General features: G+C 41.8%; 1 protein-coding gene across 2 annotated transcripts in view; it reads left to right on the forward strand.

Annotated features, from left to right (window-relative positions):
* Positions 1-14914, forward strand: part of Snx4 (sorting nexin 4) — an 80143-nt gene that overhangs the window by 48095 nt on the left and 17134 nt on the right. For both annotated transcript variants that reach the window (XM_045148430.1, XM_045148431.1), the window contains exons 9-10: positions 3151-3216; positions 11330-11419. In XM_045148430.1, coding sequence (XP_045004365.1) covers positions 3151-3216; positions 11330-11419 — 156 coding nt within the window. The remainder of the gene's footprint in view (positions 1-3150; positions 3217-11329; positions 11420-14914) is intronic.

Here is a 14914-nt window from a genome sequence, read left to right on the forward strand (position 1 = left end):
GCAGGCAAGTGTCTTAACCACTGAGCAATCTCTTCAGCCCTGTTTATTTGTTTTAAGATAAGAGTTTCACTAAATAGCCCCATGCCTGGTAGGACATTATTTAATCAGGCTGACCTAGAATTCACTATGTAGTCTCAGGGTGGCCTTGAACTCATAGTGATCCTCCTGTCTCGGCCTACGCTGGGATTAAAAGTTTAGTTACCACACCCAGCTTTTTAGTAATGTCTTTCAGGATAGCAAATCTCCATTTTCATGTTAAAGTCATTCTTCAAACATTAAAGTAGTGAGAAGAGGGAGAGTTGGCTCAGCGGTTAAAGCACTTGCCTGAAAAGCCTAACGACCCAAATTTGATTCCCTAGTACCCATGTAAAGTCAGATGCACAAAGTGGATCATGCATCTGGAGTTTGTTTGCAGTGGCTGGAGGCTCTGGCATACCCATTCTCCCTCCCTCCCTCTCTCCCCTCTCTCTCTGCTCACAAATAAATAAATATTAAGAGTAAGTAAATAAAGTTGTGAGGAAATTGAACCTAGTGATGTGATAAAAATGAAACTTATCTGAAGCAGGTGAGGGGTCTTTAAATCCTTTGCTGAATGCCCCAGAAGAGTCCTCTGGAAATTGCTAATAGAATTAGTGGTTTGGAGTCTGAGAAGATGAAGATGGCTCTGCAGTTGAAGGCACTTGTGTGCAAAGCCAGATGGCCTGGGTTTGATTCCCCAGGACCCACATAAAGCCAGATGCACAAAGTGGTGCATGCATCTGGAGTCCTTTTGAAGTCACAAGAAGCCCTGGTGCACTCATTCCCATTCCCTCCCTCCCTTCCTCTCTGCCTCCCTCCCTCCTTCCAAATAATATTTTGAGCTTGGTGTGGTGGCGCACGCCTTTCATCCCAGCACTCAGGAGGCCGAGGTAGGAGGATTGCAGAGAATTTGAAGCCACCCTGAGACTGCATAGTGAATTCCAGGTCAGCCTGAGCTAGAGTGAAACCCTACCTCAAAAAACTTAAAAAAAAAAAAAAAAAAAATTTTGAAAAAAAGAGTTAGTGGACCCGGGCATGGTGGCGCACACCTTTAATTGTAGCACTTGGGAGGTAGAGGTAGGAGGATCACCCTGAGTTCAAGGCCACTCTGAGACTACATAGAGAATTCCAGATCAGCCTCGACTACAGCGAGACCCTACCTCAAAAGAAAGAAAAAAAAAGTAGTGATTTTTTTCCCTCCCTCTCTTCCTGCCATTTTATAATTCCTGAAGGCTTTGGCAAGATAAGGTTTTCAGTCTTAGGGTAGTTTTAGTGATAATGGGAATATTTGTGTAGGAGCTAGAAGTATAGCTTGGCAATAGAACACTTGCTTCGCATGTTTGAAGCCCTGGGTTCAGGTCCAAATACCAAAACATAGGTGTATATTTCTGTATATAGCTTGGATATTTTAGTTCTTTTTCAAAAATGTATTTTATTTGCATCTGTGTGTACTATGTGTGGTGTGGTGCCCGTGTTGTGTATGTGTGTGTGGGCAGATGCTCATGCGCATGTGGGGAGGCCAAAGGAGAATGCCACGTCTTCCTCTGTTGCTCATCCATGTGTTTCCTCGAGAGAGAGAGTCTCTCCGTTTCTCGCTGAATGCTGAGCTGCAGGCTATTCCAGCCCCAGCGATTTTCTGTTCTCTCTGCCCCATGGGACTGAGGTTACAAGCCTGCAGTGTGGTGCCTCGGTGCTACGAAAGTGAGCTCAGATGGTCTCAGGTCCCCGTGCTTGCTGCTTGCTGGCACTCTTCACCATTCAGCCATCTCCCCAGCCCCATTTCGGTTATTATTTATTTATTTATCTGAGAGAAAAAGAATGGGCAGGCTAGGGCCTCTAGCTACTGCTAATGAACTCCAGATGCATGTGTCAACAAGTACATCTGGCTTTTACGTGGGTTCTGGGGAATCACCCAACCCGAGTCCTTCAGCTTTGCAGGCAAGTGCCTTCTTTTAACTTTTTTATTGACAGTTTTCAACATTTACTTGAATGATTTTCCTTCATGAATTTTCTTTTTCGTTGATACTCTTTTTTTGTTGTTGTTGTTTTTGTTTTTCAAGCTAGGGTCTCACTTTAGCCCAGGCTGACCTTGAATTTTCTGTGTAGTCTCAGGTCGGCCTCAAACCCACGGCGATCCTCCTACCTCTGCCTCCCAAGTGCTGGGATTAAAGGTGTGTGCCATCATGCCCGGCCTAGTTATTAAATTTGAGAGAGGAAGATAGCATACTTAAATCAGAAACAATAAATAAATCCACATGTGGATACAGTACAATATTTAAAACATACCCAGAAAAGCTTATAAAAGACCCCATGTATTTTTTGGGGGGGTGGGATTTCAAGGTAGGGTCTTGCTCTGTAGCCCAGGCTGACCTGGAATTCTCTACGTAGTCTCAGGCTGGCCTCACAGCAATCCTCCTACCTCTGCCTCCCAAGGGCTGGAATTAAAGGCATGTGAGATTAAGATTCCATATATCTTTTTTAAATAATTTTTTTATTTTTGTTTTTGTTTTTCAAGGTAGGGGTTCACTCTGTCTAGCTCAGGCTGACCTGGAATTTACTACATAGTCTCAGAATGACCTTGAACTCAAGGTGATTCTCCTACCTCTGCCTCTGGAGTGCTGGGATTAAAGGCATGCGCCACCACATCCAGCTTAAAAAAAATTTTTTTTTTTATTTATTTGAGAAAGAGGCTGAGAGAGAGAGAGAGCATGGGTGCACCAGGGCCTCTAGCCACTGAAACTGCAGACACATTCACCATTTTGTGATGTGGGTACTAGGGAATTGAATCTGGGTCACCTGGGTCCTCATGCTTTGCAGGTCAGCTCCTTAACTGCTGAGCCATCTCTGCAGCTCCAGAGATCCCATATATCTAATTTTTTTGTTTATTTTTCCTTATTTGAGAGTGATAGAGAGAGGCAGAGAGAGAGAGAATGGATGCGCCAGGGCCTCCAGCCACTGCAAATGAACTCCAGACATGTGTGCTCCCTTGTTGTGGCTAACATGGGTTCCGGGGAATCGAGCCTCAAACCGGGGTCCTTAGGCTTTACAGGAAAGCACTTAACGGCTAAGCCATCTCTTCAGTCCCCATATATCTAATTTTTGAAGCTTTTTGTTCTGTCCTTTTCTTCCTAGTGAATGGAGTGCCATAGAAAAAGAAATGGGTGACGGTCTGCAGAGTGCTGGTCATCACATGGATGTGTGAGTACCGAAGAGCTTAAAGCTCTGTGCGGAGTGTTAGCGACTCTTACATTGTGTGTGTGTGCAGATTGACTTGTGTTCATCTCAGCAATGTCAAGTGTGAGGGTTTGAATGTAAGACCCACTCCACCGAGGCTCATTTTCCCCAGCAAAGCAGCACTATTTGGAAAGGTTGTGGAGCCTTTTGGAAAGACAAGTCTTGCTGGCAGAAACAGCCTGGCTCCACTTGCTCTTTCCTCTGCTTCTTGGGCTACAGTGTGACCCTGGCTGTCTGCTCCTGCCATGGTTTCCCTGCCATGATGGACTCTACCCTGTGGAACTGTATGCCAGAGTAAACCCTTTCCTTCCATAAGCTGCTTCTGACTGGGCATTTTGTCCCAGCAATGAGAAACTAAAAACAGCAAGGTCAGGTTAATTCATGCATTCAAACATATTCTAGGGAAGGGGAGATGGCTTGGCACTTAAGGCGCTTGCCTAAGAAGACTAAGGACCCACCTTCGACTCCCCAGCTCCATGCTAGCCAGACGCACAGGATGACACAAACACACAGGGTCACACATGCACTCAAGATGATGTACGTGTCTGGAGTTGGATTACAGTAGCTGGAGGCCCTGGCACACCAATTCTCTCTCATGTGCTCTCATAAAAAGAAAAAAAAAAAGCCAGTCTATTGGGCTTGCCTCAAAAAAAATTATTCTAACATGTTAACAATAAAAATTTGTTTATTCATTTCAATATGTATAGAAAAGTTATTTGGCAAGTTTGATTTTCTATTAACAGTAAAAAATTATTTTCTTCGTATTTTTTTTTTCTCAATTTTTTTAACATTTTCCATGATTATAAAAAATATCCCGCAGTATTATCCTCCCTGCACCCACTTTCCCCTTTGAAATTCCATTCTCCATCATATCCCCTCCTCATCTCAATCAGTCTCTCTTTTATTTTGATGTCATGATCTTTTCCTCCTCTTATGATGGTCTTGTGTAGGTAGTGTCAGGCACTGTGAGGTCATGGATATCCAGGCCATTTTATGTCTGGAGGGAGCACGCTCTAAGGAGTCCTACCCTTCCTTTGGCTCTTACATTCTTTCTGCCACCTCTTCCGCATTAGACTCTGTGCCTTGGAAGGTGTGATCAAGATGTTAGTCAGTACTCTAGTCACTTCTTTCCAGCACCATGATACCTTCTGAGTCATCCCAAGGTCACTGCCATCTGAAAAGAGAAGATTCTCTACCCAAAGTGAGAGTAGCGTTAATATAAGGGTGTAAATATTAAGAGAAGTGCTTACTGGGCAGTTAGATAAGCATCGTGTATACGGTTTCCCAGACATCAACAGATGTTATATCCCTAGGGCTCATGACTACCCCTGTTTTAAGTTTTCAGTATCAGGGATGTGTTCCCCCCCATGGAGCAGGCCTCCAGTCCAATTGGAGGGCAGTTGGTTTCCACCATGACTGACATGCCACTATTGCACCCATTGGCTTATTTGGCCTGGCTAGCCAATTACAAGGCTTGTAGTGTCCACTGTTGAGAATTTTCACTGGTGGTATCTCTTTCTCTCATTGAACTGCATGTAGAATGGCTTCTCCCAGCTTTCTGTCAGCTGGTCTACATGGAGGAAGTTATCAGCTCAATTCCAGCAGGATTTCTCAGTGGCCTTGCAGCCCAAGTATATGAAATCCTCAGCAATAGAGTCTTACCATCAATTTCTGGTGGGAAACCAAGGGCCTCGGCACTGGCCTATAATGTTTTGGGGGCATCAGGGACCTCCCTGGCCAATAACTCATTGGAGGTATCCCATCCTTGGCACTGAAAATTTTCTAACAATAATCTATGGCTCCTGAGTGTTCCATTGTTCAAAACCAGAGGATTCCGTATGATTTATTTGCATCCTCTTAGATTTTGATTAGTCCTCTCTCAACCTTTCCTTTACTCGTTCTCTTCCCCTGACCTCACTTTGGGCCTTTTCACCCCCGTTAATCTAATCTATTCTTGTACTTATATACAATGCCAACCTATTAAGTACCCTCCTCCCTTCCTTTCTCTTCCCTTTATATCTTCTTTTTAACTTACTGGCCTCTGCTACTGAGTTTTTCCCTTCTCACACAGAAGCCCAATCATCTGTAGTTAGGATCCACATATGAGGGAGAACATGCGGCGCTTGGCTTTCTGGGTCTGGGTCACCTCACTTAGTATAATCCTTTCCAGATCCATCCATTTTTCTGAAAATTTCATAACTTCATTTTTCTTTACCACTGAGTAGAACTCCATTATATAAATGTGCCATATCTTCATTATCCACTCATCAGTTGAGGGACATCTAGGCTGGTTCCATTTCCCAGCTATTATGAATTGAGCTGCAATAAAAAATAAATAAATAAATAAATAAATAAATAAATAAATAAAAAAAAAAGAAGTACATGGTTGAGCATGTACTTCTAAGGAAGTGCGATAAGTCCTTAGGATATATGCCTAGGAGTGCTATAGCTGGGTCATATGGTAGATCTATTTGGGCTGTCTCTCAGGCACCTCCACACTGATTTCCACAATGGCTGGACCAGATTACATTCCCACCAACAGTGTTGAAGGGTTCCTCTTTTTCCACATCCTCGCCAGCATTTATAGTCATTTGTTTTCATGATGGTAGCCAATCTGACAGGAGTGAGATGGAATCTCAATGTAGTTTAAGCTGCATTTTCCTGATGACTAGGGATATAGAACTTTTTTTTTCTTTTTTAATTTTTTTAAAATTTTTATTAACATTTTCCATGATTATAAAATATATCCCATGGTAATTCCCTCCCTCCCCACCCCCACACTGATATAGAACTTTTTAAGATGCTTATATGCCATCCGTATTTCTTCTTTTGAGAACTATTTAGTTCCATAGCCCATTTTTTAATTGGGGTGTTTGGTTTCTTCTTATTTAGTTTTTTGTGTTCATTGTGCATTCTGGATACTAATCCTCTGTCAGATGTATAGCTCGCAAAGATTTTCTCCCATTCTGTAGGTTGCCTCTTTGCTCTATTCACAGTGTCCTTTGCTGTACAAAATCTTTGTAATTTCATGAGGTCCCAGCGGTTGATTTGTGGTTTTATTTCCTGAGCAACTGGGGTTATATTCAGAAAGTCTGTGCCAAGACCAATATGTTGAAGGGTTTCCCCTACTTTTTCTTCTAGCAGTTTCAGGTTGCATATTGAGGTCTTTTTTGTTTGTTTGTTTGTTTTCTGTGGTACAATCTCACTCTAACTCAGGTTGACCTGGAATTCACTATATATCTCTGAGTAGCCTCGAACTCTCTGTGATCCTCCTACCTCTGTTCCCCGAGTACTGGGATGAAAGGCTGTGCCACCACACCTGTCTCCATTTGGATTCAATTCTTATACATGGAGAAAGATAAGGACCTGTTTTCATCCTTCTACAGATACATATCTGTGTTTCTAGCACCACCTGCTGAAGAGGCTGTCTTCTCCAATGAGTATTTTTGGCATTTTTTTTTTGAAGATCAGGTGGCTGTACCTACTAGGACTTACATCTGGGTTCTCTATTCTGTCCCATTGATCTACATGTCTGTTTTTATGCCAGTACCCTACTGTTTTGTTACTATGGCTCTGCAATATAGGTTAAAATCGGGTGTGATGATACCACCAGACTTATTTTTGTCGCTCCAAATTGTTAAAGGTTTTGCTTTTCTTTTTTTTTTTTTTGTGCTTCCAAATGAATTTTTGGATTGTTTTTTTTCTATTTCCATGAAGAATGCCATTGGAATTTTGATAGGAATTGTATTAAATGTTTAAATTGCTCTTGGTAAGATTGCCATTTTCACAATATTGATTCTTCCAAATCAAGAACAAGGGATGTCATTCCATTTCCTAGTGTCTTCTGCAATTTCTTCACTTGAGTGTTTTAAAGTTTTCATTGTAGAAATTCTTCACTTCCTTGTTAGGTTTATTCCAAGGTACTATTTTTTTTTTTTTTTGGATGCAATTTTGAATGGGTGTGAGTCTCTGATTTCATCCTCTGTGTTTGTTGTTAGCATATAGGACGGGTACTGATTTCTGTGTGTTTATTTTGTATCCTGCTACATGGCTGTAGGTGTTTATCAGCTCTAACAGTTTGCTAGTAGAGTCTTTAGGGTCCTTTATGTATAGAATCATGTCATCTGCAAATAATGATAACTTGATCTCTTTCTTCCCAATTTGTATCCCTTTTATGTGTGTTTCTTGCCTTATTGCTATGTCTAACACCTCCAGTAATAAATTAAATAAAAGTGGAGACAGTGCACACCCTTGTCTTGTTCCTGATTTTAGTGGAAAAGCTTCAAGATTTTCTCCATTTAGTGTTATGTTGGCTGTAGGTTTGTTATAAATACCGTTTATTATATTGAGATATGTTCCTTCTATTCCCAGTCTCTGTAGGACTTTTATCATGGACGGATGTTGGATTTTGTCAAATGCTTGTTCTGCATGTAACAAGATGATCATGTGACTTTTGTCCTTCAGTCCATTTATGTAGTGTATTACATTTATTGATTTGCCTATGTTGAACCATCCCTGCACCCTGCATCACTGGGATAAAGCCTACTTGGTCTGGGTGAAAGAGCTATTTGAAATATTCTTGTCCTCTGCCCCCCGAGTCCTGGGATTAAAGGTCTGTGCCATCACACCTGGTTCCATTTGCCAATATTTTGTTGAGAATTTTTCCATCTATGTTCACAAAGGAGATTGGTCTGTAATTTTCTTTTTTTGTTCTATTTTTGTCTGGTTTTTGGTATCAGGGTGATGCTGGCTTCCTAGAAGGAGTTTGGAAGGATTCCTTCTTTGTCTATTTTATGAAAAAGTTTGAAAAGCATTGGTATTAATTCTTCCATGAAGGTCTGGTAAAACTCATCAGTGAATCCATCTGAGCCTGGACTTTTTTTACTTGGGAGAATTTTTTTTTTTTATAAATGCTTGGATGGCAATACTTAGTATAGGTATATTTTAAGTGGTTAATCTCATCTTGATTTAATTTTGGTAGGTCATATAAATCAAGTAAATCAGGGCCAGGTGTGGTGGCACATGCCTTTAATCCCAGCACTTGGGAGACAGAGGTAGGAGCATTACAGTGAGTTCGAGGCCACCCTGAGACTACATAGTGAATTCCAAGTGAGCCTGAGCTAGAGTGAGACTCTACCTGGAAAAACCAAAAAAAAAAAAATCCATTTCTTTCAGATTTTCAAACTTATTGGAGTGTATGTTCTTATAGTATGTCTCTATGATTTTTTAAAATTTCTCTGCTATCTGTTTAGTTTCCATGATTTTGTGTATGCTGTATAGCTTTTTTTGCTATTGATTTGTAGTTTGATCCCATTGTGATCAGATAGAGTGTAAGAAATTATTTCAATTTTCCTGTATTTAAGATTTTTATTTTATTTTTTTAATTTGTGGGAGAGAATGTGATGTATAAAAATCATTTGTAGTTGTTTTTGCATGCTGTCAACTGGAAAATGAAAGGTTTTTTTCTTTTGTTTTTTTAAAGATAGGGTCTCGTTCTAGCCCAGGCTGACCTGGAATTCACTATTGTCTTACGGTGGCCTCAAACTCACAGTGATCCTCCTACCTCTGCCTCCCAAATGCTGGGATTAAAGGCATATGCCACCACACCCAGCGAAAATGAAAGTTTTAAAGTAATTCTGTTTATAACGTCAATGCATAATACTTAGTGATTTGTTTAATGAAATATGTTAGGAAACTTGTACATTGAAAAATAAATATATGCCGGGTCCGGGCATGGTGATGCACTCCTTTAATCCCAGCACTCAAGAGGCAGAGGTAGGAGGATTGCTGTGAGTTCAAGGCCACCCTGAGACTACAGAGTTAATTCCAGGTCAGCCTGGACCAGAGTGAGACTTTACCTCAAAAAACCAAAAAAATAAAAAAGTATATACAAACATTGCCAGGAGAAACTAAAGATGATATAAATAATTGTATTTAAAGACTCTAATGTAATTTTAAGTGTTCTGAGATTTGCTATAAAAATTAAAATGTATTTCTCATCTCTAAAAAAGAAATAAAATAAAAGACTCAGTAATAAGAGGTTGGAGAGATGGCTTAGCGGTTAAAGCACTTACCTGCAAAGTCTAACAACTCAGGTTCAGTTTCCCCAGTACCCACTTAAAGCCAGATGCACAAAGTGGTACATGCATCTGGAGTTCATCATGTGCAGCAACTGGATGCCCTGGCATACCCATTCTCTCTTTCGCTAGTTCTCTCTGTCTTTCTCTGCTTACAAAATAAATAATTTTTAAAATTTATTTATTTATTTATTTATTTGAGAGAGAAAGGAAGAGAGAGAGAGAGGATGGGCATGCCACGGCATCCAGCCAGTGCAAACGAACTCCAAATACATGTGCCACCTTGTGCATCTGGCTTACGTGGGTCCTGGGGAATTGAATGTGGGTCATTTTTCTTTGTAGGCAAGCACCTTAACTGCTAAGCCATCTCTCCAGCCCTAAATTGTTTTTTTAAAGAAAGGACTCAATTATAAAATGTCTGTTTCCCCAAAATTGCAGTTCTTTTGTTTGTTTCTTTCTTTCTTTTTGCTTTTTCAATGCACAGTCTCACTCTAGCCCACACTGATTTGGAGCTCACTCTTTAGTCCCATGCTTATCTTAATCTCACAGCAACCTCTCCTTTCTTAGCTTCCAGAGTGTTGTGACTAAAGGCATGTGCCACCACACCTGGCCCTTTGACTATTTGTGGAAATTAATGAGCAGATTCTAGGAGCTGGGGTGGTGGTTCAGTCCTTGGGGTGGGAGGGGTAGAGGAGGGAGGATCGCCTTGAGTTCAGGGCCACTCTGAGACTACATAGGGAATTCCAGTTTAGCCTGGGCTAGGGTGAGACCCTATCTTGAAAAAAAAAAAAATTATTAATGAAAGATCAGAAGTAGAGTGATGAATAAAAACTCAAGAACTGTTAGAAAACTCATGGAGAAAGGTCTATGTTTGTTCAGTTTGGAGAAGCATCATGGAGAGCCTTCACGTTTCGGTGTTATGTGACGGGTCATGTGTGGAAAGGGGACTGACCCAAAAATCAGGGAGGTTGTCCTAATCAAAGCAAAGCTTGCTAAGAACATTTGTGTTTTTTTTTGTTTTTGTTTTTGTTTTTGTTTTTTTAGTCCAGGCTGACCTGGAATTCACTATATAGTCTCAGGATGGCCTCGAACTTCACGGTGATACTCCTACCTCTGCCTCTTGAGTGCTAGGATTAAAGGCGTGCACCACCACGCCCGGCAGGAACCTTTTTTAAAAACAATTATTTACAAGAGGGAGAGGGAATGGTTATGCCATGGCCTCCTGCCACTGCAAATGAACTCCAGACACATGCCCCACCTTGGATGGCTGGCTTGATGTGGGTATTAGGGAAATAAACCCATAGTGTGGCAGGTTTTGCAAGCAAGCACCTTTAATGGTTGAGCTGTCTCCCCAGCCAAGAATCATTTTTGTTTGTTTCTTATTGCGAAGCCACTGCAGTTTGGTTAAATTCAATAAAATCTTGGGGGTAATTATAGATTGCCGCAAATAAATCCAGTTCTCAAATGAAATTATGAAATTTGCAGAAAAATGGATGGACCTGGAAAGGATTATACTAAGTGAGGTAACCCAGGCCCAGAAAGCCAAGCGCCACATGTTCTCTCTCATATGTGGATCCTGGCTACAGATGACTGGGCTTCTGTGTGAGAAGGAAAGTACTTAGTAGCAGAGGCCAGTAAGTTAAAAAGGAGACATAAAGGGAAGGGAAAGGAAGGGAGGAGGGTACTTAATAGGTTGATATTGTATATATGTAAGTACAGTGATTGTAATGGGGAGGTAATATGATGGAGAATGGAATTTCAAAGGGGAAAGTGTGGGGGGTGGGGAGGAAGGGAATTACCATGGGATTTTTTTTTTATAATCATGGAAAATGCTAATAAAAATTAAAAAAAAAAATAAATAAATCCAGTTCTCATTTCCTGCACTCACTTAGTCATGGGCAGGGAGCACACAGTCTGTGGGCCATCTTTGAAATAACACTTTAGAAGGGTCACACTTCATGTCACAGTTAGTGTTGCTTACACAGTGTTTTTTTCACCAGGTATGCGTCTTCTATTGATGATATCTTGGAAGATGAAGAACATTATGCAGATCAGTTAAAGGAGTATCTTTTTTATGCAGAAGCACTGCGGTGAGTATCTGGTAAAAGTTTCAGATGCATGCCTGTGATGGTCCTCACTCCATATGCTTGTGTACTTAATTAATTAATTTTTTATTTGTTTGCTTAGAGAGAGAGAGAATGGATGCTCCAGGGCCTCCGGCTGTTGCAAACGAACTCCAGATGCATGTGCCCCCTTGTGCATCTGGCATACGTGGGTCCTGGGGAACCCACTGAGTCTTTTGGCTTTGCAGGCAAGCGCCTTAACCACTAACCATCTTTCCAGCCCCAGATAGATGTTTTTTAAGTGGATTCAGCCCTTCTAGTAATGAATGAGAACGCTCAGAAGGCACTTCCCTTCAAAGTCTAATGACCTGAGTTCGATTCTCTTGTATCCACATAGAGTCAGAAGCACAAAGTGGGTACATGCGTCTGGTATTTTATTTGCAGCAGCTGGAAACCCTGGCATGTCCATTCTCTGCCTCTCTTCTCTCTCTCTCTCTTTGCAAATATATAAATAAAAGTTTTTGGATTGCTGTGAGTTCGAGGTCAGCATGAGACTACATAGTGAATTCCAGCTCAGCCTGAGCTAGAGTGAGGCCCTACCTTGAAACTCCCCCCTAAAAAAAATCCCGGCATTGGTGGCACATACCTTTAATTTTAGCACTCAGGAGGCAGACGTAGGAAGATCACTTATGAGTTTGAGGTCACCCTGAGACTACATAGTGAATTCCAGATTAGCCTGGACTAGAGTGAAACCCTACCTTAATAAACCAAAAAGGGAGCCAGGTGTAGAGGTGCATGCCTTAAACCCCAGCATGTAAGCCAGATGCACAAGGTGGCACATGTGTCTGGAGTTTCTTTGCAGAGGCTGAAGTGCTCTGGTACACCCATTCTCTTTCTCTCTCTCTCAAATAAATAGAATAAAAATTTAAAAAACAAAGCAACATCCTGTTGACAGTTTCATGCATCTGGTCTGTGTGTAGAAATATTTGGGGTCATAGGTATGCATTTTGTAAATGCCTAGTTTAGACCTGGAAGGTCATATTTTTATGTGGGCACTGGGGAATTGAACTCAGACCTGCAGGCTTTGCAAGCAAGTGCCTTTAGCCACTAAGCCATCTTCGTAGCCCTAGAATTTTTTTAGTTTTTACTTAATTATTACACAGAGAGAGAATGGGTACATCAGGGCCTCTAGCCACTGCAAACAAACACCAGATGCATGTGCCACCATGTGCATCTAGCTTACATAGGATCTAGAGAATCTAACCTGGATCCTTAGGCTTTGTAGGCAAACACCTGAACTGCTAAGCCATCCCTCCTGCCCCTAGAATTTCTTTTTTGTTTGTTTTTGTTTTTGTTTTTCGAGGTAGGGTTTCACTCTGGCCCAGGCTGACCTGGAATTTACTATGTAGTCTCAGGCTGGCCTCGAGCTTAGTGATCCTTCCACCTCTGCCTCCCGCGTGCTGGGATTAAAGACGTGCGCCACCATGCCTGGCTAGAATAATTTTTTTTTTTTTTGACAAGCATGGATTGCTACTATAATATTTAAAAGATAATGAACATTTGTAGAAAAAAAACAACATTGAGATTCTATCCTTTAAAGGCACTTGTCGCATCAGATGACACCATGAGTTATGTTAAAATATTGAGCTTGGGGGCTGGAGAGATGGCTTAGCGGTTAAGTGCTTGCCTGTGAAGCCTAAGGACCCTGGTTCAAGGCTCAGTTCCCCAGGTCCCACGTTAGCCAGATGCACTAGGGGGCACATGCGTCTGGAGTTTGTTTGCAGAGGCTGGAAGCCCTGGCGCGCCCATTCTCTCTCTCTCCCTCTATCTGTCTTTCTCTCTGTGTCTGTCGCTCTCAAATAAATAAATTTTAAAAAAATTTAAAAAAATATTGAGCTTGGTAGTCTGGGGAGATGGCTCAGTAGCATGATTATTGTACAGTCATGGTGACCTGTGTTCAGATTCCCCAGAACCCATGTAAAATGCCAGGTGTGGTGGCATACACCTGTAATTCCAGCACTGGGGAAGTGGAACTGGCAATCTCTGGGGCTTGCTGGCCAGCTATTCTAGCCAGATCAGTAAGTTCTAGGTTCGGTGATAGAGCCTATCCCACACAGGAAGAGAGATATCGAATAACATACCCAGTATCCACTTCTGGTTTCTATGGGCATCTGCATACATATGAACACAAACACGCACATACATATGAACACAAACACGCACATACCAAAAAACAAAATCTTACAGCATAGTACTACACATCCTGTAACCCCAGAAACTCTTGAGGCAGAAGCAGGAGGAAGGCAAGTTCGAGTTTATACTCAAACCCTAGGTCAAGGGCTGGAGGGATGGCTTAGAGGTTAAGGTGTTTGCCTGCAAAGCCAAAGGACCCAAGCTTGATTTCCCAGGACCCACATTAGCCAGATGCACAAGGGGGCACATGTGTCTGGAGTTGGTCTGCAGTGGCTAGAGGCTCTGGCACGCCCATTCTCCCCCCCTTCCTCTTCCTGTGTCAAATAAATAAATAAAATTTTTAAACTTATATAAATCAAGCCGAGTATGGTAGCGCACACCATTAATCCTAGTACCTGGGAGGCAGAGGAAGGTGGATCTCTGTGAGTTTGAGGCCATCCTGAAATTCTTTAGTAAATTCCAAGTCAGCCTGGGCTAGAGTTTAACCCTACCTTGAAAAATAAACAAACAAAAAAATTATATAAGTGATCATAGTATGTTTATTGAAAAAATGACACAAGCAATGTTTGGTTTAATATATAGAAAAGTTGTGTGTATCGTACGTGGTATGTACACTTGTGTGTGCATGCAGGTGTGCATGCTCCTTGTATATGTGTGTGGAGGCCAGAAGAAGACATTGGGTTTCCTCTGTCCCTCTTCTTTCTTATTTCTCTGAGGCGGGGTTTCTTACTGAACCTGGAGCTCCCTGCTTTTTCAGTGAGACTAGTTGTCCAGAGATCCCCAATAGTCCTCCTGCCTCCACTCAGTGGTGAGCCTACGGGCATGCATGACCATGCCCAGCTTTCCATGTGAACAACAAATGCTTTCACCCACTGTGCCATCTCCATATCCACATATGTAATGTAAATTCTGCTAGGTTTCATGTTTTTGAAAGGTTTTATTTATTTGCAAAGAGAGCACACTAGGGCCTCATGCCAATGCAAACAAACTCCAGATGAATGCTTTTGTGTAGGTACTGGATAATAGAAGCTGTGCCACCAGGCCTTCCTCCCGAACCTCTCTCCAGCCCTGTTTATTTATTTGTGTGTATATGTTTATACACACATGCCATGGCATGCATGTGGAAATCAAAGTTCAACTAAAAGGTGTCTGCATTGCTCATCTTTGAGACAGCATCTCTCTCTCTCTCTCTCTCTCTCTTTTTTTAATTTGAAAGCGACAGACACAGAGAGAAAGACAGATAGAGGGAGAGAGAGAATGGGCGCGCCAGGGCTTCCAGCCTCTGCAAACGAACTCCAGACACATGCGCCCCCTTGTGCATCTGGCTAA

The sequence above is a fragment of the Jaculus jaculus genome, chromosome 4, assembly GCF_020740685.1.
Source record: "Jaculus jaculus isolate mJacJac1 chromosome 4, mJacJac1.mat.Y.cur, whole genome shotgun sequence".
Classification (NCBI taxonomy): domain Eukaryota; kingdom Metazoa; phylum Chordata; class Mammalia; order Rodentia; family Dipodidae; genus Jaculus; species Jaculus jaculus.